The 26,345-nt window shown below is 47.5% G+C and overlaps 1 protein-coding gene across 1 annotated transcript in view; it reads right to left on the bottom strand.

Moving 5' to 3' along the window:
• The window catches only part of PSAT1 (phosphoserine aminotransferase 1), a 33,248-nt gene extending 8,801 nt beyond the window's left edge, over positions 1-24,447 (bottom strand). Inside the window, exons 1-7 of the mRNA XM_023213337.2 lie at positions 24,252-24,447; positions 20,874-20,934; positions 19,187-19,256; positions 16,257-16,462; positions 14,721-14,893; positions 12,612-12,781; positions 3,844-3,972 (exon numbers count right to left, since the gene is read on the bottom strand). Coding sequence (XP_023069105.1) covers positions 3,844-3,972; positions 12,612-12,781; positions 14,721-14,893; positions 16,257-16,462; positions 19,187-19,256; positions 20,874-20,934; positions 24,252-24,446 — 1,004 coding nt within the window. The 5' untranslated portion in view covers position 24,447. The remainder of the gene's footprint in view (positions 1-3,843; positions 3,973-12,611; positions 12,782-14,720; positions 14,894-16,256; positions 16,463-19,186; positions 19,257-20,873; positions 20,935-24,251) is intronic.
• Positions 24,448-26,345: the final 1,898 nt, after the last annotated feature.

The raw sequence follows: 26,345 nt of genomic DNA, 5'->3' as shown, positions 1-26,345 counted from the left end.
TTCCCTGCCAAGGTCACCGGCAGGGCTGGTGAAACCCCCAGCAAACAACCTGGAACCATGTTAAGTAAAGGAGCTGGCTTATGAGTCAGGGGGCACGGAAGTGGGGAGGGATGCATCTTCTCAGAGACAAAAATGAGGAGCAAAGGTGGTGGTAAATTGCAAATTCTAATTCTAGGTATTCCTCTTTAAAAGTGCACGCCTCCCATGGCGCCATGTTGCTCAACTACTTCCATAGTTCCAAAGAAAAGAAGCCTTTCCTGAAAACCTAAGTGAGTTCAGGCACAGCCTGGGAGTCTCCAGCTGTAAACAGAGGAGAGACAGAGTAGAGCCTCCTCTCTACTCCAGTAACAAGGTTCCACAGGCCACCAAGTGCCTGGAATGACGCTTTCCAGGCAGGCAGCCGAAGGGGTAGTGGGAGTTCCTAGAAAGAGGTTTATTCTGAAAAAGGACCAGAAGTCCTGGGTCAAGGGAGTTCATAAATGAGTGAAGAGCTCTGGGTGTGAAGGGTGACCAGATTCCCCAGGAGATGACCCGCCTGCAACATTAGTTTGGCAGGCTGCCTTCTGGGAGAGGCCCAGGTTGAGTGCTTAGAGTTAAAGGACCTAGGGGCGGCGGGGGGGATTCAGGAGATTCCCAGAACTCCTTCTATGCTTTCTTATTTTGTTCCTGATGCTCTTAGTTTTTTTCCCAGTGGTATCACCGTTCTTTCTGTCCTCTAATATCATGTCTACACATCTCCTGAGAAATATATAGAGCTAAAAGCTAATAGAAAAATTGGTCTCCCATCCACTATAACCACCAAGTGCTTTTACTCACATTCAGGTTCTCAGCACTTTTTAGGGAGCCAGGGAAGATGATTTATTCTTCTTGGTCTTCCAGGAGCCTAGAACAAGGCTAGTCTACAGAGTGGGTGCCCAGGAGTCATTTTATGGATGGATGAATGGATGGATGGATGGATGGATGGATAGATGGATGGGTGGGTAGGCGGGAGAATGGATGAGTGGATGGATGGATGGATGGATGGATGGATGGATGGATGGATGGATGGACAAGTGGGTAGACGGGTGGATAGGTAAAAGAGTGAATGGACAGATGAGTGGGTGGGTAGATGGGTGGATGAATGAGTAGATGGATGGATGGATGGATGGATAGATGGGTAGATAGGTGGAAGGGTGGATGGGTAGGTAGAGGGATGGATAGGTGGGTGGGTGGATGGGTAGCTGAATGGATGGATGGGTGGGCAGATGGAGGGAGGGATGGATGGCTGGCTGGCTGGATGGATGGATGGATGGATGGATGGATGGATGATTGATGGATGAGTGAATGGGTAGATGAGTGGATGGACGACTGAATGGATGGATGAATGGGTGGACAGATGGATGTATGGATGAGTGGATGGGTGAATGAATGGGTGGGTGGATAGATGCGTGGATGGGTGAATGGGTAGATGGGTGAATAGGTGGGTGGAAGGATGGGTGGGTAATGGATGGTAGATGGATGAGTGAGTGGGTGGATGGATGGATAGGTAGGTGGGTGGTGGATGAATAGATGGATAGGTGGGTCAATGGTGGATGGATGAGTGGATGACAGGATGAATGTATAGGTGAATGAGTGGACAGATGGATGAATGAATGAATGAATGGATGGAGAGATGGGTAGGTGGGTGGATGGGTGGGTGAGTAGACGAATGAATGAATAAATAGGTGGACTAAACACATCCTCACACGCTTCCACAGACCTTCCTTCCAATCCCAGCATAAGCCATCCCCTTCAAGCAGCCCATGCTCTGCTCCCCAAACACACTGTACACTCTTCCCTTGGTGCCTTTGCAGGGATGATTCTAACCTTTCTAAAGGTTAGAACTCTAAACCTTTCTGCCCTCTCCTCTGCCTAATTCTACTCATGACCAGGGCTCATAATAAGCTGATGCAAAAGCCCTCTCTTCACCTCCAACCAAACAATATCCCCTTTTCCAGGTTCACGCCACATTCTTTAGCCCTTGGCTATGAAATCCTTGGACACCTACTGCTAATTGTGCATGTTAAATGGCTTCAGTGAGCACAGGCAGGGTATCCTGGCCTCCCGACTCACACATCAAGGTCTAGGGTGGAAGTTTCCCCAGCACCGAGCCCCCAGCCTGCACTTGCTTCTCTGTTGCACAGAACCAGAGAACAGGCAGTAATGCAGAGTGTGTATCCCTTCCCCAAGATGATACCTGGGAGAGGAGCCCAAAGGCCAAGGCATCCTGCCAAGCCTAACTCCCCCTGGGCTTGCAGCTGGAGGAGGACCACTGCATGCCAAGAGCTCACAAAAGCAGGCAACAAGCATTGTAAGAACAAAGGTGGCAGCAGCATGCCATCCAAAAAGTACACCAGCACTGCCCACCCATGGGTGGTTATGGAGATGTGTTAGTTAAATCTTGGCTAAAAAGTACAATTCTAAGTTAGGATTGAGGCAGCATTTTGTCTGTCCCATGTGGCCACTGAATTATCTGACAGAGGACAAATTTCCAACTTACCATCAAGCAGATATTTTTGTTACAATAGACTGAACCCCAAAGAGCAATGACCACTAAGAAGGGGGTTCTCAGTTTGGTGAGTTTAAGCATTTATGTATATGTGTAGGTGCACATACATGCACACAGCAGAAAGTCTGGTCTTTGTATACCTGTACCCACCTTAAGGGAAAGGGAAAAGCAAATGAAGATACCACCTGTTACACTTCTCTGCTTCCAAGACACTGCACCAGGTGCTTCCCATCTGGCATTTTGGTGAAGGGCCTAATGCTGTGGATTGAATGGTGACCCTGAAAAGGTATGCCCATGTCCGAACCCCCAGAATCTATCTGTGAATATGACCTATTTGGAAAAAATGGCCTTTGCAGATGTCATTATGTGAAGGATCTCGCCATGAGATGATCCTGGATTATCTGGATAGGCCCTAAATCCAAAGACCTCTCTTTTTAAGAGACAGAAGGGAAGACACAGCAGAAAGGAGAAGGCCATGTGAAGACATATATGGAGGCTGGAGTGATGCAGCCACAAATCAAGGACCACCTGGAGCCACTAGAAGCTGAAGGAGGCAAGGCATGGCTCTCTGGAGGGAGCAAAACTCTGCTGACACTTTGATTTTGAACTTCTGGCCCCAGAAGGGTGAGAATAAGTCTTCTGATGTTTTGAGCCACTAAGTCTGTAGTACTTTATTACACCAGCCCCGGGACACTAATACAAGACCCACACATTTTCTGTGGAATTCCCAGGTGCAGGACTAGTGGGTAAGACATACTCATTAATCATTTGGTCATGGAAATATTTAAACTGGAGTCAACCCCATGCCAAAGCCAATTCCATACACAGACTCTGGGATAACAGCATCTGTCTTATAATAAGGAAAGGAGTGAACTTTCTTAAAAAGGGAAATAACGCAGAAGAGGAGGCCAGGAGTGAGTATTTATCCCAAAGATCTCTTAACGGGAGTCCTTAAATTGACACATTCCAGAAAGTACATGTGTTTTTTCCCAGAAAATGTACAAAGCAAGCAGGGAGTAGACAGGACCTACCCCAGGGGGTGGACTGAGATTCTTCCCCAGGGTGATGTCTTTGGTGTGAGAAACATCACTACCCACTGGAACACAGGTCCCAAAGCCCGAGAGCCCCGGGATGGGGTACAGGAGGGGCGAACTCACCACCCATTCCCTGGCTCATGGAGCCCAGGACCACCCACACTCCCCAGCAATTTAATGTCTCAGAGAAAGGTGAATATGTCCACTTTTCAAACACACACAGTATATACATGGTTTTAAATTCACAAGAGGTAAAATAGTAGATAAAATCCATTGACTTACACGTAGAATCCTTGAGAATTATCAATAATCTCATAAATCATTTGAGATTTGATGGAGCTAAGCTTCTCCATGGCCGCAGCACCTCCATTGTTTTTAATCCACTCCAGGACCAAGCCCATGACGTAGATGCTAAAATGAAGATTTTTAAAAAATCTGTTTAGCTCATCTTTGCAAAAGTAGAACTATATTCAAGCAAACTGCTGTTTAAGTTCCATTAAAACAGACTTAAAGGCATTATTTGAAACAGACAAGACAGTCAGGTGCAGTGGCTCACGCCCATAATCCCAGCACTTTGGAAGACTGAGGCGGAAGGATCGCTGGAAGCCAGGAGTTGGAAACCAGCCTAGGCAACATAGCAAGACCCATCTCCGTAAAAAATGAAAAATTATTTGGGCGTGATAGCATGTGCCTATAGTCCCAGCTACTTGGGAGGCAGAGCAGAGAGGAATGCTTGAGCCCAGGGGTTCGAGGTTGCAGTGAGCTATGATCACACCAGTGCACTCTAGCCTGGGTGACAGAGTGAGACCCTGTCTCCAAAAAAAGATAAAGAAAATACACAAGACAAAAGCAGGGCTAGTGTGAACAAGAGCATGTCATCAAGCAAGGACTAGGGTCAATCCAATTCTAGACCCCTGAGGGCCATTCAGAAAAAGGTTTAATGAGATTTTTCACTAAACGTCATATCAGTCCCTCCTTGTCCAGCTCAAGCCCTAATGTAAACTCTTCTTGACAGCCAGAACACACTTCCTTATCTCCACCAGAAGGCATCAGCAGACCCCAATCCTGCCCCTACCCAGAGCAAGCTCTTCACTTCCTGAACTCCCAGAGCACCCTGCCCATATTTCCTGCGTCGTTTTTTTCCACTTGCTCCTTTATTTTAAGTTTCTGTGTGCCTGCGGTTTGGCCTCTGTGGTCTTGGAAGGCTAGAAGCCCACACTGTTCATCTTTTCTACCCACAGTCTTAGCTGTGGCACTCAGCACTGTGGCAGAGTGGTTAAAAGGATGGGTTCCCCGTCCCAGTCCTGACTCCCGTCACAGGGCAGCCACTCACTAACAGACTACCCAGGATTAGTCACCTCAGCTTTCCCATCTGGAACCAGGAGATTCACCTACCTGTGGTAGACACGTGGCATTTTATCCACCCTGCTCTTTCCAACTCCACCCTCCAGCCAGTATGCAGGTCCAGCAAGGCCCCTGACTCCCTGGTCTCAGAGCTGGGCATGGGACCTAACTGGGCCAATCAGGGCCTTCCCTGAGATTTTCTCAGTTGGGAGTGGGGAGAGCAGAGAAAGAAGCAGAATATTAGTGCAACTGCGAGACAGGATATGAGAGCCCTAGGGAATCATGTTTCTAGGAAACATCTGAAGAAGACCCATCTGAAAAAGAAGCCAACATTCCTGCTGAAAGAAACCAGGATCAGAAGTGGAGAGCAGATGGAGGAGGATTCGTGTCCCTGGTTCCAGGAAGTCCAGCTGCACCTCAGCCCTTCCCGCAGCTCAGGACCGTCCCTTTCTGAACCAAGTGTTTCAAATTTTTCCTGCCAGACCAGCGCTTAGCACAGGGCCTGGCACGTGGCAGGTGGGCCACACAAATGGTAGTCAGTAGTCCCTTCAAACTTAAGCTGAAAATATGAAACACTGAGGAGCGGCGCATGGTCTTCCCCAGTCTGAAAGCCCCTCTCCTTGAGAGCGCCACGTATACTCAGTAAAAGCCGAGGGCACAGGAGCAGAGGTTGCCCGGGGAAGACACCATCTCCCTTGAGCAGGGAGTCTGGAGGTCAGCGGCCAACTACGCCCTCTCCAGAGGTGTGCATCAAAGGTCCTCTATGGGAATTGTGCAAAAATGTATTGGGAGTCGATGCTCAGCTAAGATCTGGGGTGGGGATACCCAGCTGCTTCCTCCTTTATTAACAGGAGGGGAGATGACGGGGTCTGGAAAATGCTCTAACAGCCAGCAGCTTGTCACAGGGAAGCCCCTATACCAACTGGCTCATTCACTGTCTCAAGTGGGACCCAAGGCCTGGGGGCGGTGGCTCATGCCAGCTCATGTTGGCAAAAGCCAACACCGGGCTGCCCAGAGGGGCCTTGGGCAGGGAGCAGACAGCATCCACAAACATCCAACAACCTCTCCTGAAGCTTCCCCAGCCTACCTCCCCACAGCCCTGGGAAGAAAGAGCAAGAGTGGCTGCTGGCAGAAAGGGAAGGCAGAGAGGAAGAGAAAACAGCCCCTGAGAAATCCACAGCCTCAGCGCTAGCTCTCTGGCTAACATCCAAGAAGTCAGAGGGACCAAAGAGAAAGGAGAGAGAAAATAAGAGAAGGGAATGAGTACTTCCTGAAGTCTACTGTGGCCTCAGCCTATTTTCATTGATCACAATAATCCTCAGGTTAGAGACACCATCATCCCATTTTCCAGATGAGGAAACTGAGGCTCAGAGAGCTTCACTTGGCCTCAAGTCATCTGGCAAGCAGCTTAAAGCCAGGACTCCAACTCCAGCCTGTCTGACTCCAAGAGTGCAAGCTCTTCCCACAAGTATCCAGGCCCTCTGCTTTGCCAGGGGCTGCAGGGCCCCAGTCACTAGCTCCCCTGCAAGTGGGACTGCAGGGCTATCACCACACAACAGTCACAGTGGCCAAGTCCAGCACACAGCACACATGCATGTGGGTGTGCATTCCAGACACGAGGCTGCCCAGCCCTCTGTTCAGCAGATGCTCTACAATCCCCACTTCACTTCCAACTGCTCCTCTCCCACACCTGCAGCCTGCTCACCCCCTACCTCCACACAGAACCACAGAAACACACCCTGCCATGTGACTGAATCCAAGCAGCGTCACCCTGTGCCAGGTCACCAACAATACTTCCAGGTGACCAAGCTTCGCTTTTGCCTGCAGCTCTGCGTTATCCCAGGGTTTCAGAGCTGACCTGGGCCCTTGCTGCACTGTGGATTTGGTTTCTCTAAATCCAAAGTGCAGCAAGGGCCCATGTCAGGTTCACCGTCCTAGCCAGACCTCAGCACCGACGCCTGAACCCCTAGCTGGCTGCTGCCCTCACACTCGCCGCCCATGCTCTCTGGCTTTCTGAATGAATCTGAGCAGGCAAGTCTAGCAGAAAGCTCACTCACTTTTAGGGGCTGCCTGGAGCCAGCACCCGTAACCTGGCTCTATGAAGCCTCGACAAGAGGCAGACAAATGAGAAGCAAGCAGGCTGTCCTGAAGACTGAAGACATCCCTGGGGTAGGAGGTCCTGCCCTCCTCTCCCACCCAGTCCTCTGCATAGCACTGATGTCTAGCCCCTGTGACTCTACTTAACACAAGACCCTCGTGGCTTCCAGTTCTTTATTAACCCCTGTTTCAACTCCCATACAATCTAAAATTTTGAAAACACTAGGGCTCTAAAATGCTTATGCAGCTTACAGCGTGGTCTCAATTCTTCTCACTACCAGTGTGACATTTTTAACAGATTTATGCCTTCATTTCTAAAATGCCACCTGCAAACACATAGGATAGGGTTCCTAACTCTCCCTATTAAATGATTAAATGAACCGAGGTATGTCCATTCTACAGGACACCATATATATTTTAAAACAAAAAAGGGCCAAGTGTGGTGGCTCATGCCTGTAATCCCAGCACTTTGGGAGGTCAGTGTGGGAGAATAGCTTGAGGCCAGGAGTTTGAGACCAGCCTGGACAACATATTGAGACCCCGTCACCGTAAGTTTTTTTTTAATGTAGCCAGGCATGGTGGCACTTGCCTGTAGTCCTAGCTACTCAGGAGGCTGAGGTGGGAGGATCACTTGAGCCCAGGAGTTTACGGTTACTGAGAGCTAAACTCAGTAACTTTTGGTAGAGACGGGGTTTCACCATGTTGGTCCAGCTGGTCTTGAACTCCTGACCTCATGATCCACCCACCTCGGTGGATCACACTGCTGCACTCCAGCCTGAGTACCAGAGCAAGGCCCTGTCTCTAACAAAAATAACATTTAAAAGTAAAAAATAAAAATAGGCATTTGAGCTGACATAGCAGAATGCCCGTGGCATATTGTGGAGTGGAAAAATAGAATTCACAGAACAATTTGTATAGTAAAGTTCAAGTTCCATTTGCATGATTAAATATATGACTGTATATTTGCATATGCCCAGTTAAGGGTCTGTTAGGATGCAAAGCAAGCAGTGAATAGTGGCTACCCTGGTGACTCTGCCCACTTGCAATTCTTTGCTGAGAGTGTGTTACTGTTTGTTTGTTTGTTTTTTGAGGCGGAGTTTTGCTGTCACCCAGGCTGGAGTGCAGTGGCACGATCTCGGCTCACGCAACTTCCACCTCCCAGGTTCAGGCGATTCTCCTGCCTCAGCCTCCAGAGTAGCTGGGACTACAGGTGCACACCACTATCCCTGGTTAATTTTTGTATTTTTAGTAGAGACAGGGTTTCACCACGTTGGCCAGGCTGGTCTCAAACTCCTGACCTCAGGTGATCTGCCCACCTCAGCCTCCTAAAGTGCTGGGATTACAGGCATGAGCCACCGCACCCAGCCTAAGAGTATGTTACTGTTATAAATTTTTTAAAGCAATACGAAATAGTCCCTGTGCGCCAGGGCTTAGAAAAGGACACCAGAAAGGCTCCCCGAAAACTCTCCCTGGCTGTTCTAAGACTCCAGCTCTGCAGATGAGCTTCTGAAGTTGATGTTATGGCACAGTCTTCTCAGGAATCGGTGAATGTAACCACTGAGTTGAGCACTTTTCCCAGAGGAAAGTTCCCAAAACTGGCTCCACTACACGCCCTACTGTGGATTCCAGGATTCCAGGCATCTCCATCCCACTGAGAGAAGGTAGTCTGGGACCAGTGAAGTCCTCCAAACAGGCTCACAGACTTAATTTGCATGCTCACATTCTTTTATTTATTTATTATTATTATTTTTGAGATGGAGTTTTGCTCTTGTTGCCCAGGCTGGAGTGCGATGGCACAATCTCAGCTCACCGCGACTTCTGCCTCCTGGATTCAAGCGATTCTCCTGCCTCGGCCTCCTGAGTAGCTTGGATTACAGGCATGTGCCACCACACCTGGCTAATTTTTGTATTTTTAGTAGAGACGGGGTTTGTCCATGTTGGTCAGGCTGGTCTTGAACTCCCGATCTCAGGTGATCCACCTGCCTCGGCTTCCCAAAGTGCTGGGATTACAGATGTGAGCCACCGCGCCCGGCCTGTTCCCATTCTTTTAAGAGGTGGCCTAAAATTAATGGTCTATTTGTTTTGTATTTTTATTAGTTACTTCACCTCATATTGCAGCTAAAACAAATGTACGCTTGTGTATTCAGTTAGTCATGGTAAGTAAAAAAGATTTTGTGTGGTCAGAAGGGAAGTTTAGGGATCTTTTCTTCTATCCACTAATTGCGGTCAGTGTGTTCCACTGAAGGGTTAAAGAGAACAGCAGCGTGTTCTTTATTCCACTCCAGTTCATCACTCAGGGCTACAGAGCAACGATTTGAAGGCAGTTTTATCCAGCACAATTAAATCAAAGTTCCCAGGGCCTATGGTCATTAGACTCAAGGGGGAAAAAAAAACATGGCTTCTTTTCAAAAGTAAGGCCGTTTCAAGAACTCTACTATGTGATACAAAGTTCTGAAGGGTTCCAGGTACCCCATCAGCCTCACATCACGGACTGAAGAGGGCATTTTGCACGTATCTTGATGTCTCCATTTGTAGCTTGTTCTCATTGGGTGAGCTAGGATTTTCTAACTTGCATGTTTTTTTTGTTTTTTCTTTTGTTGTTGTTGTTTTGAGACGGAGTCTCGCTCTGTCACCCAGGCTGGAGGGCAGTGGCATGATCTCGGCTCACTGCAACCTCTGCCTCCCGGGTTCAAGGGATTCTCCTGCCTCAGTCTCCTGAGTAGCTGGGACTACAGGTGCCTGTCACCATGCCCAGCTAATTTTTGTATTTTTGGTAGAGATGGGGTTTCACCATGTTGGTCCAGCTGGTCTCGAACTCCTGACCTCATGATCCACCCACCTCGGCCTCCCAAAGTGCTGGGATTACAGGCATGAGCCACCGTGCCCGGCCTAACCTTGCATTTTTAAGTACTGTAAATGAACTCCATTTAAAGTCATGGATTTATGGTTAATCTTCAAACATACAGAATTAGACAGAACATTTTTTTTTTTCTTATGGGGTAAAAAAAAAAGCAAAGCAACTTCCAGGGAGTACCTTGGAGTCAGAATCCATTACTTAGGTATCTTTTATCTTCTCTATTTACAAATTCTCGTCATATTATTAACAATCCTGACTGGCCCTGAGATGGTCTCAATGATCACTGTTCTGATCTGTCTAGGGGAGAAACTTGGCCTCTTTTCTGCCCTTGTTTCTGCCTCTGTCCTTCCTCGGCAGGAAAGCTCTGGAAGGGGAGCTCCTGCCCTCCCCCTACCCCACATCCCCACCCACAATGGGCCAGAGGAGCCCAACCACTGGTCAAGCACAGGGGGCGGTAGGGGAGTCACCATATGAGAAACTCTCTTCCAGGACAACTTTCTGTGTCTCCAGGTCTGACTCCAGCCATCTTCATCTCCCATTAGAAAGAGTGGCCTGCTTTCCCACTGTTCCCACTAATGGTTTCTCCCCCTAATATTAACAAACAGCATGTGTGAATGTGTTCATTCCTTTTTTTTTTTTTTTGAGACGGAATCTCGCTCTGTCGCACAGGCTGGAGTGCAGTGGCGCGATCTCGGCTCACTGCAAGCTCCACCTCCCAGGTTCACGCCATTCTCCTGCCTCAGCCTCTTCCGAGTAGCTGGGACTACAGGCGCCCGCCACCACAGCTGGCTAACTTTTTGTATCTTTTAGTAGAGATGGGGTTTCACCGCGTTAGCCAGAATGGTCTGGATCTCCTGACCTCGTGATCCATCTGCCTCGGCCTCCCAAAGTGCTGGGATTACAGGCATGAGCCACCGTGCCCAGCCGTGTTCATTCCTTTTTTAAAAAATGCTCTTCAAGGTAACCCTTGGAGAAGGTACCACGGGGCGACTGTCTGCCCTGCCCCAAGCTGTACCCTGATCACAACTTGCTGGCCTACAGGCTGTGGGACAGTTCAGGGACAGCACTCTTTCCCTGCCCCCTCCCACCTTCTCACTTCTGAAATGGGTGATGGTCTTGGGCTCCTCTGAAAGCCTCCTCTAGCTGCAAGGCAGGCCCTGGCCCCATCTCCAAACAAGTAAGGATGGCCTCCTCTCCCTCCACCTGCCATGTGCAGCCTGGCACCTTGGCCCCTTCTCCAGGAGGCCAGCACTTGAGGTTCCCAACTGCACCCTCACCACTCAGCCCGCCCAGTTCTTGTGTCCCAGTTGGCCATATATATATATGTATATATACACACACACATGCATATAAATAAATGTGTGTATATATATAAATAAAATATATGTATATCCCAACTCATTTAATCTTCACAGCAACCCAATGAAAGGGGTACTATTATTACTTCTAGAACCTACTACACAGACATGTTAAGTGACTTGCCTAAGGTCACACAGCTAGTAAATACTAGACTCTTAGGCAATTGTAAATCTTGAGAGTCATGAAGATTTTCTCAAAATATCCAAGTTTGGGAGTTACAGGATCCTGAGGCAGGGCAACCTTGCTCTCCCTGAAGTGCCGCAACGCAGCCCCCACTCTGCGAATGAGAGCCAGCCTAAGAGGACCCCTCCAGATTAGGCTGAAAAACAGAAAGATGTTGGGCGGGCGTGGTGGCGCATGCCCGTAATCCCAACGGTTTAGGAGGTCAAAGCCAGTGGATCACCTGAGGTCAGGAGTTCAAGAGCAGCCTGGCCAACATGGTGAAACCCCGTCTCTACTAAAAGTACAAAAATGAGCTGGGAGCAGTGGCACGCACCTGTAATCCCAGCTACTCGGGAGGCTGAGGCAGGAGAATCGCTTGAACCTGGGAGGCAGAGATTGCAGTGAGCCAAGATCGTGCCACTGCACTCCAGCCTGGCGACAGAGCGAGACTCCGCCTGAAAAAAAAAAAAAAAAAAAAAAAATCCCTGAAAGGTATTTAAGCCAGTATGTTCTCTGTCAGGCAGCCAGCTTCCCGCGGCCCAGCAGAGAAATAAATGAAAGCAGGGGAGGCACAGCCTTTGAAAGTTCTTCTCCAAAGCTGCACTGGCTGTTTGAGATGCAGACCACAGCACCTCATGTATAGACAGCTTTTGGGTTAATGGTGAACCACCAGGTCCTGGATTACCAAGACCAAACAAAAACCAACATCCCCAAAAAAGAGCAAGAGGAAAAGCTGATCAAATAGTAAAGAGAGGGTACAGAGGGAGAGGTGAGCTGGGCAGAGAATCTGATAAGATATCTGGGGCATTTGGTCACCGGCTCCCGGAAACACGCTTTACTTTATTTTACTTATTTATTTAGAGATGGAGTCTCCCTCTGTCGCCAGGCTGGAGTGCAATGGTGCCATGTCGGCTCACTGCAACCTCTGCCTCCCCAGCTCAAGCGATTCTCCTGCCTCAGCCTCCTGAGTAGCTGGGATTATAGGTATGTGTGCTACCACGCCTGGATAATTTTGTATTTTTGGTAGAAACAGGGTTTCACCATGTTGGTCAGGCTGGTCTCTAGCTCCTGATCTCAAGTGGTCCACCCGCCTCGGCCTCCCAAATGGCTAGGATTACAGGCGTGAGCCACCCTGCCCACCTTACATGCTTTACTTTAAAATACAACCTCTGCTTTGATGAAAAAGAGTGAGACCCCTCCCTGGGTCCACAAGACTGACTCCCAGAGTTACCTGAAACATGGAGGCGTGTTGTACAAGGAGCTGTTTCCAGCCTGCACCTTGTATTCCAGGACCGAAGGGCACTCTCGGAGGGCAAAGCCCAGCAGGTCATCACGGACAATCACCACGGTGACCCCAGCAGAGCCAACATTCTTCTGGGCACCAGCAAAAATCACACCAAACTTAAAAAGAGAAAGACATGCTGTTTAAGAAGGATTTGGCCATTTTTCATACATGTATGCAAACTTCCCAACTCTTCCCAAAGCACAATTTCTTTAAGGAAATGACTGTATTCTGTGTAGGGAGGAGTTGATGCTCTAAAGCAATCTCCATCTGGATGGCAAACCCATACTGAGAGTTCCAAAGCCTGAGGATGATCCGTCGGTCTGGTCCTCCCCTGGGTGGGGCTAACCCAAGCCCACCACTGCAAGGTCCTGGCACATACTCACATTTGCTCTGCATACCTCCTTTCTACCCCCAAATCAATCTTTAAAGTGGGGCCTCTAACTCTCCCTGATAAGAAGAGAAGAAACAGATTTTTTTTTTAACTCTCCCTGATAAGAAGAGAAGAAACAGATTTTTTTTTTTGAGACAGAGTCTTGCTCTGGCACCCAGGCTGGAGTGCAGTGGCACGGTCTTGGCTCACTGCAACCTCCACCTCCCGGGTTCAAGTGATTTTCCTGCCTCAGCCTGCCAAGTAGCTGGGATTACAGCATGTGCCACCATGCCCAGCGAATTTTTGTATTTTTAGTAGAGACGGGGTTTCACCATGTTGGCCAGGCTGGTCTTGAACTCCTGATCTCGTGCTGCCCTCCTTGGTCTCCCAAAGTGCTGGGATTACAGGCGTGAGCCACCACGCCTGGTTGAAACAGATTTTTTAATCTATTTACATCTGTATAAAAGGACAGTCAGAAGGTGCTGAGAAAGGAACAAGGGACTGCTATGACAAAGAGAAGGGATGGGACAAGCTGCCTGAGGGAGAAGAAATTATAGAAAACAGATGTTTAAAGGTACTTTAGGTAATTCTGTTGTGCAAGATACAAAACCCACTCCCATGACTCTCTCCATGAAACCCTTAGGAAAACCGAGCGTCGGCAGGAAGTTGGGGGTGGGGGAAGGTAATTTATAGTTATTTAAAATTGCCAGTGCCTGGCGATAATGAAAAGCAGACCACAAACCAAATACAGTACATCTAAACAATTATTATTCAGCCTTAAAAAAGAAAGGAAGTTCTGACACACGCTACAACATGGACAAACCTTGAAGACATTCTGCTAAGTGCAATAAGCCAGACACAAAAGGACAAGTAGTACATGATTCACTTCTAGGAGGTACCTAGAGTAGTCAAATTCACAGAGACAGAAACTAGAATGGAGGCTGCCAGGGGCTGGAGGGCAGGGAGAGAGGGAGTTACTGTTTAACGTACAGGCTTTCATTTGGTAAGATGTGAAAGTTCTGGAGATGGATGGTGGTGATGTCTGCACAACAGTGTGAATGCTCTTACTGCCACTGAACAGTACACTTCAAAATGGTTAAGATGGTACATTTTATATTAAATGGTAAAATTTATTATAAGTATATATTTTCCCAAGTAAAAAGGCAGAATACCACTCAGTCAGTTCAACTGTTATTCTTAGATTCTTTACCCGCATCGCCCCCTGGGGCATATATCTAGAGCATGGGTCCCACTGCTCTGCCTTGGCGAGCCACTCATAAAACGGTATCCTGTTGACGCTTCTGGAGGTGGGTACCAGGCAAGGGGAAGCTCTCTCACACAGGGCCCCTGGGCTCGGGATAATCGGCATCTGCTCTTGAAGACAAGTCACTCCCCGTCTGTTGACCAAACCAGTTTCTAGGAACCACTCTCAAAAGCAGGTAGTTCCCCAAGGACTCGAGTGGGATCCTGCGAGGCAGTCATCATCGCGACGCTGGGAACGGCAGGACTCAGGCACTGCAACAGCTGGGGATTCACACCTGGCAGCCTGCTCACTGGCAGCTGCCCTGGCTCAGGGGTTCTGCAGGCACCAAACACCCACGGTTCTTCCCGCTCTTGTATATATTAAAATGTCCCTGCAGAAACCGAGTCAGTGGGTTCCCCCGACCCTGCCTTTTATACTCTACCTTGGAAACATCCACTGGCTTGGACAGGAAGTTTGAGGACATGTCACAAACCAGTACTGCTCCCTTGACATCGGGTATAAAGTCAAACTCCACACCATGCACTGTCTCATTTGCGCAATAATACACATAGGAGGCATCCGGGTTGAGGTTCCAGGTGCTTGGATCTGGAATTTCTATCATAGAAGACAAGTTTGAGACTTTGCACTTTTCACTCTCCTCTTTTCTCACACAGATGGGAGTCAACCCGGAGACTGACAGGCCTCCCCTAGCAGGGAAAGACCAACTGACTTCAAAGCATTGCACAAGTGAAAGCACCCTCCCAGCCTCATCTTTTGTTACCATCGTTACCAACATCCTGAGAGGACGAGTGATCCAACATTTTGACTTTTACTGGGAACAAATCATCTTCAAAAATGGCATGGGAGGGTGAGCATGGTAGTATGTGCCTATAGTCCCGGCTACTTAGGAGGCTAAGGCAGGAGGATCACTTGAGCCCAGGAGCTGCAGGCTACAGTGTGCTATGACCATGCTTGTGAAGAGCCACTATACTCCAACCTGGGCAACATACAAAGACTGTGTCTCAGCAAAATAAAATAAAGTAAATTTTTCCAAAGGCATGGGAGATATCTGAGTTTTTACTTGTCACCCAGTATCCATCTACCCTACATCCACTGATGGACTAGTAGCTTCTTATTGGGACCCCCCTAGCCCTCACCCACTATCAGCCCATGTAGTTCCAGGGAGCCAGTGAAACCCACAGCCCAGAGGTAGAATGCAACTCAGGCACGGCCACAGGGACTGACTCAGAATGGGGCACAGGAGACATGAGACTGTTACTGGCAATGCTCCGTAAAGGCATTCAAACTTGGGAGAATATAAGGTCAGGAGCTGCTGCAGCCATCTTTCAAGAAAGGGACAGCTTTTTCTGCCTGTGGAGCCACCAGGTCCTGGAGACATTGTTGGGGCCCCTGATCAGGCCACATCTAAAGCCAAACCAGCCCCTGGACTTTTTCAGCTAATTAGCTACTACTAACTACTCACTAGTTTCTGCAGTAAGAGTATGCATAGGCCAGGCACAGTGGCTCACGCCTGTAATCCCAGCACTTTGGGAGGCTGAGGCAGACAGATCACCTGAGGTCAGGAGTTCAAGAGCAGCCTGGCCAACATGGTTAAACTCTACCTATACTAAAAATACAAAAATTAGCCAGGCATGGTGGCGGGCACCTGTGGTACTCGGGAGGCTGATGCAGGAGAATTGCGTGAACCTGGGAGGCGGAGGTTGCAGTGAGCTAAGATTATGCCACTGCACTCTAGCCTGGGTGGCAGAGCAAAACTCTGTCTAGAAAAAAAAATAGAAAATAAAATAAAATAAGAGTATGCATAGGCTCTAGTTTTAGCTAGTACAGCCACCCAATCTAAATGGTAATGAAATAACAACTGACAAGGGCAGAAAAGAACTGAAAACCACAGATTGCCCTGGGTTGGGGTAACCCACCAGTCAGCATTTCACCACCCAGCTCAGCTCCCAGAACTTACTTGTATAACTCCCAAGTTTAGGGTGAACGATATTTACAGTCCCAAACTTCTTGGCTTCTTCTGCGGCCTTAGCTGACCAAGCTCCTGTCACCACATAGTCCGCACATCTTCCTGCTTTCAAGCCAATCAGGTTTAATGGGACAGCACCAAACTGGCCAGACCCACCTCCTTGCAAAAAAATCACCTTATAGTTGTCTGGAACGGCTCTGGGCAGAAGCACAGGTAACAGTAAATACATAAACTCATGTGGTCAAAGATTAAGAACAAGTGATGCTCTACCAAGTGCTTTACCTTGGGTGGATTTACTACAAGAAATATGGTAATGTTCTAATACTACTTTGTCTTCCCTAATTCACTCATTTATTTATGCAATCCTTGAACAACTATTTACTGGAGACTGTGTTGAAAGCCTAGGGTGACTGTTGGACCTACAGGTCTTCCTCCTCTTCCTAGCGACAATGGCCTGATGTTCCTTTAGGAAATTACCCCTCTGCCACTCTCAGTCCACATGGTTCAACTGTGGTCAACCCCGGCTCAAGGGGATGAGCACCTGCCCCAGGCTAGCCAATGGAATTTGGTACTGAGACCTTTACTCGAACTTCTTGGTAAGGAAAGCTGTTTCTATTGAGGGAAAGAAGAAACTTGTAGGAGCTGATCCTGCAACCAGTGGTGGCCACATAGTAAAGAGAACACATAAGAAAGCAGAGCCAGAAGATGCGGGAAAATCACTTTCCTGCAATCATTTAGAAGCACCTAAATCCTCCTGCATTTATCTGTTAGGTGAGATAATACATTTCTTTTTTACTTAAGCCAGTGAGTTGGGGGTCCTATAACTTACAACCAATAATCCTGTGCTATACACCGTGCTATGAACCAAGTGGATGTTGGGCAGGAGGTTTTGATAATGTTTTAGGCCTGGCCATGAAACTATATATCTATTATACATCAAAATAAAAAGCAAAATTCTTTGACTCCAGGATGAAAAATTAAGATAACGATGCGAATGGCTACAGGCAGTAGAAATAAGCCCAGCTCCAAAAGGACAAGGCTATGGAAACTGGACCCAAGCCTTTAAGTAAGGTCAGAGCCTGGGAATAGGTGTACAGAAGCCAGATGACCAGGGAACAGAGCTCCAGCAAAGATATAGAAGTAAATTAATAAAGGGCAAGGCAACGTGGCAGGGTCTTGGGGAATGGGGTGGTAGGTGCATAAATATCTTGTCCTGAAAGATGCATGACCTACATTCAGTGCTTAGTAGGACAGCAAGCAACCAGCAGGTCTTAGGAGAGTCTAGCCATGAGGTTCTCAGCAGCTGGGAAGACTGATAACCCAAGACAGAGATCCAGGTTCACATTATTCAGATGCAGGGCGGTTAACAAGGCCAATAATTAGAGGGAAGGAGACCAGGCCAAGATCTAGGTACAGGTATACAAGGTAGGAACCAGGTTAGGAGAAGAAAAGATAGGCCCTTAAATTGAACTGGGACCCCGGTCAGAGGAAGTTCATAGCCATGTGGTCAAATGCCATCTTTCTTCAGCCTAATGTTCCAAATACCCACTCCATGAAGGACAGGATTGTCCTATGAATGTGACATGATACTCAGCAGGCCAACGGATGGGAGAGGCCAAGCAGATGGCTACCAGCTCTGAACATTCACACTGCAATCAGCGTCTGCTGCTCCTCACAGAAATCCCACCCAGCCCTCCCCATCAGAATCACTTTATCAAGCAATTTGAAAAACTTGAGATAATCAGTATAATTCAAATTTTGTTAATGTAATAACGCAAGAATGGGTCCTAACATATTAGTGATTATCCCTGATTAGTGGGATTCAGGGATACAGTTAATTCCAGTTGAGTTGTGAGCTACAATGTTTTCCCTAAACTTTCTACCAGAAATGTGCATTATTTTTGTGAAGAGGAAAAAAAAAATGGTATGCTTTCAAATGTGCTATATTTATAGGTTTATGTGAACATAAACATGTTATGTGAACATGTTTATATAATATATAAAAATCTCTCCTTTAAATAGCAATCTATTTAAGAATAAGGTGTCCTCTGGATAGGAAAGGCAGTGTAGATAACCCAGGAGATTTCGTCTAGGCAGCAGTTCCTAGAGTTCAGAACTCTTACAATTACCCAAAGAGCCTGTTAAAAACAAAGTCTCTCTGGAGATTCTGATGCGGCAGGACTAAGTGGTGCCCGCCACTTCATTTTCTTTTTCTTTTTTTGAGATGGAGTCTCGCTTTGTCACCCAAGCTGGAGGGCAGTGACGTGGTCTCAGCTCACTGCAACCTCCGCCTCCCTGGTTCAAGTGATTCTCCTGCCTCAGCCTCCTGAATAGCTGGGATTACACGTGGGTGCTACCATGCCCAGCTAATTTTTTTTTTTTTTTTAGTAGATGGGGTTTCACCGTGGTAGCCAGGATGGTCTTGATCGCCTGGCCTCGTGATCCACCTGCCTCAGCCTCCCAAAGTGCTGGGATTACAGGCTTGAGCCACTGTGCCCAGCCCCACTTGAATTTTTTATACTCCCCACTAACCAGGTGACTCTGATGGTATGAAACTCAAACTTTGAGAACAACTGAACTAGTTTATAGTCAATTATGCTGACAAAGATGACCATTTCTTTGTCATTTTTATCTCTTTCATGCCAGTTTAACTGCCACAGTGCTGAAAAATCTTTCCTAGATACAGTGACTTCAAATCTTTGGAAATATCACATAAAATAAAAACAAAAACATACAAACACAGAATGGGGAACAAGCAAAAAGCATTATGTACTAATAGTGAGTTGGAGAGAATCTTAAAAGGATTCTTTTAAATTACGAAATATTCTGAACAAACAATAGAGTGTAGAAGATAATGGAAGACATCCGGGTTTAGGAAGTATCTATCAAAAGTAACAGAATTTGGTCTTTTTTAAACTTACAGCAATTCCCGCACAAGAGTCTCTGTATTGTTAATAATCTTGGCAAAATCTGATGACCTGTGACTCATTTCTGTGAAAGGAAAGATAAACAACAACAACAACAACAACAACAAAAATGCCAGTTCAAAACCAAGTGAACAGAAATACCTATGATATTTGCAAGGAAACAACAATACAGGGAAATTTCAGTTATTCTGCATTCTTTTTTTTTTTTTTTTTTTTTTTTTTTTGAGACGGTGTCTTGCTCTGTCGCCCAGGCTGGAGTGCAGTGGCCGAATCTCAGCTCACTGCAAGCTCCGCCTCCCGGGTTCACGCCATTCTCCTGCCTCAGCCTCCCGAGTAGCTGGGACTACAGGCGCCCGCCTCGTCGCCCGGCTAGTTTTTTGTATTTTTTAGTAGAGACGGGGTTTCACCGTATTAGCCAGGATGGTCTCGATCTCCTGACCTCGTGATCCACCCGTCTCGGCCTCCCAAAGTGCTGGGATTACAGGCTTGAGCCACCGCGCCCGGCCTATTCTGCATTCAAACTGTGGGCCGAGGCTCACGCAGTTTAGGGGATCATCCACACTGATTTTCAAATTGCAAACATTTAGCTTTATCGTCATGACAGACGCATTTTTCAAATGGTCCATTCATTGAGCAAGCTACTTGTTAATTCATCACTCCATGATGCTCTCTGTGATTCTTCTTACAATCTCTTTCTCACAAACAGGAATCCATGTCCAACAGTTGCCCTTTAGGTCTAGAGCACAAAATTCCACGCTGTGATCTCACTTCACAGAAATCTAAGTATATGTCCCAAACCAACAGGAACAAAATTTAACAGAAATAAGCAATACAGTTAACCCTATGGTCTCTTAATACCATGCAGTCTTCAGAACTACCAAAAATAAAAGAAAATAAGTTTTAGAATGCAGAGGTCCTCTTCCCCAAAAACATAGGGGAAACTTCGTAAGATTATCAATGTTTGAGGTCCTCATAAAAGGCTTGTGTACTTTTAAACTTTAATGAGGTTGTATTTAAGTACAATAAAAACTGTAAATTAAATGCAAAGCAATATTATAAATGTTTGGAGGCAATATTATGCAAATATACGTATCTTCTGATCCTAGATCCTATGATTAGCAAAAACCAATTATGACAGGGTAAACTGAGATGTCAGAGCCTCTCACCAGCATTTATGCTATTTTCAAAATGGTTTCTATCAAACATGCAACCCAAGCTATTAAAGTTTAAAAATGTATCTATAAAGGCCTATAGGAAGACCCTGTAGGCCCTGTAATTTTATATTTGATGCATTTAAATTAGTTCCCTTTGGGCCAGGGCTCAGTGGCTCAAGCCTGTAATTTCAAAACTTTGGGAGGCCAATGTGGGAGAATTGCTTGAGGCCATGAGTTTGAGATCACAAAGTGATCACAAAGTGAGATCCCATCTCATGGGATCTTTAAAAAATATTTTAAACATTTTTTAAAAATTAGCCCGGTATGGTGACATGTACCTATAGTCCTAGCTACTCAGGAGGCTGAGGCAGGAGGGTCACTTGAGCCCAGGAGTTGAAGGCTGCAGTGAACTATGATCACGCCATTGTACTCCAGCCTGGGTGACAGAGGAGGACCATGCCTCTTAAAAAAAAAAAAAAGTTTCCTTTGAAACCTGGACATTCACATAATTCAAAAGTAAATCTTACCAAGAACACTAATGCCAACTCCTTTGTAGTCTAATAACTCCTTTTGCATCTCTAACAATACCTAGAAAAAAATAAAGGAAAATAAGATTATTTCAATATGCTCTACACGGCTTTCCCTCCGCACATACAAACCTGAGGAGGGGACGAGGAAGGGTCTACAGGGAGGTTCCCAGGCGTCCGTCCCCACCCACAGCCAGTCCCCTTCCTCCCCATGTCCACAAAGCCAGCGATGATGCAACTTACACACAAGGTAAGCATGAAATTAGGCAATGTGACTGATGTTGATACACTTTTTCCAAAGTCCTGAATTTACCAATCCCCTAGAAAATGTCCCCTTCACAAATCTCATTCACCACTCCCCTAAAGCTAAAGTACAGAATGCATCAAGTTCTGGGTTAAAGGGACAACCATAAAAACAATTGTGTCCAGATGACACAGGGAACTCCATTTTCCGATGTCTTTTGGTCTAAGGTGCTAGACTGGGAAGCGTGGGGTGGCCAGGAAGAAGGAAGAGCCTGCTGTGAATAAGATTTGCCCCAGGGTGCTGCCACAAGACTGGCACAATGTTGATAGTCATTGAGTCTCAGAGATGGGTCCTTGGAGGTTCCTTACACTACTTTTACCTTTGTGTATGTGAGGAATCCCATAATAAAAAACAAAGAGAAAAAGCAAAGCTTTAAAAATGAACATAAAATAAGTGCAAAAGCAACCAGAGAAGGTCTACAAATAGGAGGCACTTTTTTTTAAGATGCTTGCTAAGGATGGCATCATTAAAACACAGCTATCACTTAAACTGGATTGCAACTTGACTCAAAAAACAGTATTTTAACAATAAAGAATTAGACAAGGCCGGGCGCGGTGGCTCACACCTGTAATCCCAGCACTTTGGGAGGGCAGATCACGAGGTCAAGAGATTGAGACCATCCTGGCCAACATGGTGAAACCCCGTCTCTACTAAAAATACAAAAATTAGCTGGGCGTGGTGGCGGGTGCCTGTAATCCCAGCTACTCGGGCTGAGGCAGAAGAATCGCTGGAACCTGGGAGATGGAGGTTTCAGTGAGCCGAGATCACACCACTGCGTTCCAGCCTCGTGACACAGCGAGACTCCGTCTCAAAAAAAAAAAAAAAAAAAGAGTTAGATTTAAAAAAAGACTGCCTTGACGACTGGGTCTAAGAATGTGTTATTGTTTTCTGAAATGCCGGATGCTTGTTAACACTAGCTGATCAAATAAACTAGAGTGAATCTTTCCTTTAAGTAAAGAGAAGCATTCACCTGTGAATAATCTTTGAACTTGCTCTGAGGCTGTATCTTTCTTATAGACAGCATTCATTGAAAACAGTTCTATAAAAGTTTATAACCAAAATAATTACAAAGAGTTTTAAAGACTGCTACACAAAAATTACACCTTCCTAATCCAATCGGTCTTTTTTTTTTTCCCAGTTGAAGAATCCATTGCTCTTGTGGATCACAACCAATTTTTCTTTTGCTGTTGTTAAGAGACAGGGTTTTGCTCTGTCACCCAGCCTGGAATGAAGTGGGACAATCACAGCTCACTACAGCCTCAAACTCCTGGGCTCAAGAGATCCTCCCACCTTAGCCTCCTGAGTTGCTTAGATTACAGGCGTGCGCCACCACACCCAGCTCACAACTAACTTTTTAAATGAAACAGAACAGACTAGAGCAGGATAGAATACAAAATAGTGTATGTCACAGGTAATTAGGCTACTCATCATTTCATAAGGCATTTATTTTTGTTACAATTCAATGTGTATACTTTGTCATTTTGTAAACACGTTTTTCATTGTAGTTTACAGTCAAAAAAAGTTTGAAAGCTGCTCTAATCTTTACAATTCAACTAAATCAAGGAAACACATAAAAAGCAACATCTGCCCGCCCTTCGCCCTCCTACCTCCCAGGTTACATGCAATCCAAGGACAAAAATCCTCCCAGAAAAATTAATAATAAATAATTGTATTACTGATGACAATTGCCATTACAATTATAGCAATAAATTAATAACGAACTACCTACTGAACAAATATTGGGAACCCTCCAAAGCATGGGGGGGAGGGTTGAAGGAGGAGGCTACAGGAAACATTTCTACAGCTGCAGCAGGGAATCTCGCCTAAAATGAACTGTAATCACTGAGAAAAAATAAGCCCTGTCCTCTCAGCTACTGTGAGCGCTGCCCCTAGAAAAGCAAGACGTCCTTTCCCCTTTAAATTGGATTCTCTGTTCTTACCACAACACAGAGGAGGCTCTGTCCCGGGGAGATTTCTACTCTGCTCAACAATTGATAATTGTAAAATACTTGGCTATGCCCCATGCTGCTCTAACATATTATCAGCTCTATCCTGGTTAGAAAAATAAAAATCTAACAGCAGTGGCAGCCGCCTGACAATGAACTCAAGGCACATCAGAGACTTTGCCTTCTTCACTGCGGGTGGGGCTGGGGACGGTGGGTTCGGCGGGGTAGGGGAGGAGCCAGGCTGGGGCCTGGGAAGGCAGAGAGTGAGTTCCCCTAGCAAGATCTGATTGTGGCCCGGGGGAGAATTCAATCATTCGGTTTACTCCAGAACCAAATGAACAGATAATTGGGTTAAGCAGCCCAAAGCCCACCAGAGTTCGAATACTCGAACGCCTTTAGGGGACAAGCAGGTTAAAAAAAGCAGAGGGGTGGGGATAAAGGCTTTAGGAAAGGGTAGGTTCTATGGGGGACAAGGAGGGGAAAGTTGGACTGAAGGTTTTCAAATTTACATTTCTGAAAAGCAGTGTTCCTAAGTGCTCGCTAAAGCAAACACTGGTGTAGGGGGTAGGGGGGCACCCACACGCGGACCTTTAAGTTTGCAATCCCTTTCAGCTAACGTGATCCACTGCCATATGCAAAACCTGTCATCGGTTCATTTCCATTCATCACTCATTCACACTATGTCCATTCATGCATCCGCTCGGGCATCACAGTGCCCGGGCTCGCCGCACAGGTGCGCGAGGCGAACGAAGAGATCAGAGTTTTTTCTTTTCCGCCCCGCCCCAGCCCCCGGCCCGGCCCAGGAGATGGCACAGCCCGGGAGTCTGCAGGTGCGCGGCACCGGCGGGGCAGCAGGCCCCGGCCAGCTGAGTAGTGCACTGCCTCGCATCAGCAGTCAGGGCCAGGGGCAGCTGCACCGGCACGCCTCGCTGAGCTTCCTCACCAACTGCATTCTTGCCGAAGCCCGCTTGCCAGAGCTGCTGATCCCGCTGTGCATGCTGATGCAAAGCGCCTAGGGGACTCAAGGCGGGGAGCGAGAATCCGACTGCCACACGCAGGGATGCAAACCCACCCGCGCGCGTGCTCCCGCCTGAACCTCACTCCCGGCGCCCACTCGCGGGGACTTACTGAGCGCGGCAGCTTGGCGGGACCAGGCCCAAAGTTGACCACCTGCCTCGGGGCGTCCATGGTGCGGCGGCTAGAGCGGCGAGTCAGCCAAGGAGGACCGAACGCGTGAACTGCTAGCGTTCCCGACCGCCGCGGTGAGAGTCTGCTGCCGGCTCCGCACCCCTGCCCTGTTCCAGGGCCGAGTCGGCGCCCCATTGGCCCGCGCTGTCGCAGGCCCTGCGCTGATTGGTTCGCGCGAAGGAGCTCGCATCCCCATTGGTCGCGCTTCTGAACCGAGTCCGAGTAGTTGCTCCTCCTCGCGTTTACTGTTTCAACCCCCATTTTTGATTAATGCAAGGAGCGCACGAGATTGCGCCAGCCAGCAGAGCCGGCTCGGCTGCGCGCCCGCCCGAGGGTTGTAGGCGGCGGGAAGAGGCTGCCCCTGCCAACCTGCCTTCGCCCCTTGAGCCCTCAATCAGGCCGGTTCCAGTCCTCCAACCCCAGAGGACCCCAGCTCCTCTCTCTTGGCCGAAAGGGCAGTTGCCGAGCAGATTTGTCGCCCGCATCCACCCACCTCTCCACCACCAGCCCCCAGTTTGGGCTGTGATGTATTTGTTCCAGAACCAGAAGTCACTAACCTACCGAACTTTTCTAAGCACCCCCACGGGCGTCAGATACCCCAGTGGAGAGAGAGGACCCCCCCCAAGGTTGGAAGCGCAGGATGAAGAAGGGCCGGGGGTGGGTGGATAAGGTTCTTTGTATTTGCACGTGGGTCCCGAGTTCCTGCACGATTAAAGAACGGAGGTGGCCAAGGACGCAAGGAGGAGCGATAGCCTGGGAGCGTGGATGTCCGCCAGGCAAGCCCTTTAAAGTCGCTGATTCTCCATTTCCTCCTTTGTGAAACGAGTGAGCTGGAACCCTGCGACGGCTCTCAGGTTGCCCCCGCGCTGACAAGCTGTGAGTTTAGAAACGTGAGGAGATAACAACAAGAACGCGATACCCCTAGGGCGCTGCAGCCCAAACCAGAGGAAGGTGGCCCCTAGCCAGGCCAGGCGCACGGCCAGAGCTGCTCAAACTTTTCCACAGAAGTGTCCTTCTCAAAAGAACTCCAGTGGAGACCCGCATGGGGTTCTGAAACAGAAAACCCTCCCCCTACCCTGCAAGAAAGAAGTTCCTTTGAAGTCTGGAATTTCATCATTTTTAAACTATGAATTTTGCATTCTGTGCCATAATTTAACCTAGTTTCTTTTCATGTAAAAATATTTTCCCAGTCTGAGTAAAATTGATGCGCCAGGAATATACACAGTGCAGTGCAACTGCCCCGTTTAGAGAAGGCTTGTAATTGGTCAGGGCTTTGGCTTTTGTTTGCTTTTCCTGATGAGAATGTGGGCAGTATGGGGCTGACAGCAGAGGTACTGCTCTGGATCTGGGAATTGGAAGACAACGTTTCCAGAAAAAGGCAAGATGAACAAAGCCCCTGCGTTCCTCAGCAACTTCATTAAGAAAACTGCAACATTGAAGAGAGAATAATCTCAGCCCAGAAACTCAGGCATGCAAGAAGCGTCACATATCCATTGTTTTATGTAAATAACTCAGTTATTTTTACATTATATATTAGAACATATTTTTACATTATATATTAGTAGCCGCCCCTAGCAGCTAATCTACTGGGGAGTAAGGGAGTCAGCCTTCATCCTTCCTGGAGTTAGTTCCTAACACCAGGGATTTACACAGTCCCATGTAGTGGGTTGGGAGAAGGGACGGCACATCCATTTGGTCCTCTGTTCCCCAAAAATACGGCTGAGTTGTTTCCACTGCCCAGGCTCATGTGGCTGCTTGGGCTGATGATATATCTGATATATCCCTGCTACTTCTGTATCCCACTAGGGGCACAGGAATTTGGGGTGGGGCTATTGCCTCATCTGCTAAGACATTCCCTGCAGCTGGTCCTCCCTGGGGTCCTGCAGTTTCCAAGGCGGTATTTCAGGGACACAAGTCACACATACCCTGAGCCTCAGGACCCACTGATCTCTGTTTGTCTTCCTCCCGCCCCGGGGCAATCTCCTCTTCGGTCTAGGGAAAATCTGTCTTTTCCATGTTTCTTCCTCACACTGT

This window comes from Piliocolobus tephrosceles, chromosome 14 (genome assembly GCF_002776525.5).
Source record: "Piliocolobus tephrosceles isolate RC106 chromosome 14, ASM277652v3, whole genome shotgun sequence".
Taxonomy (NCBI): domain Eukaryota; kingdom Metazoa; phylum Chordata; class Mammalia; order Primates; family Cercopithecidae; genus Piliocolobus; species Piliocolobus tephrosceles.
This window is presented reverse-complemented; position numbering and strand designations above follow the sequence as displayed.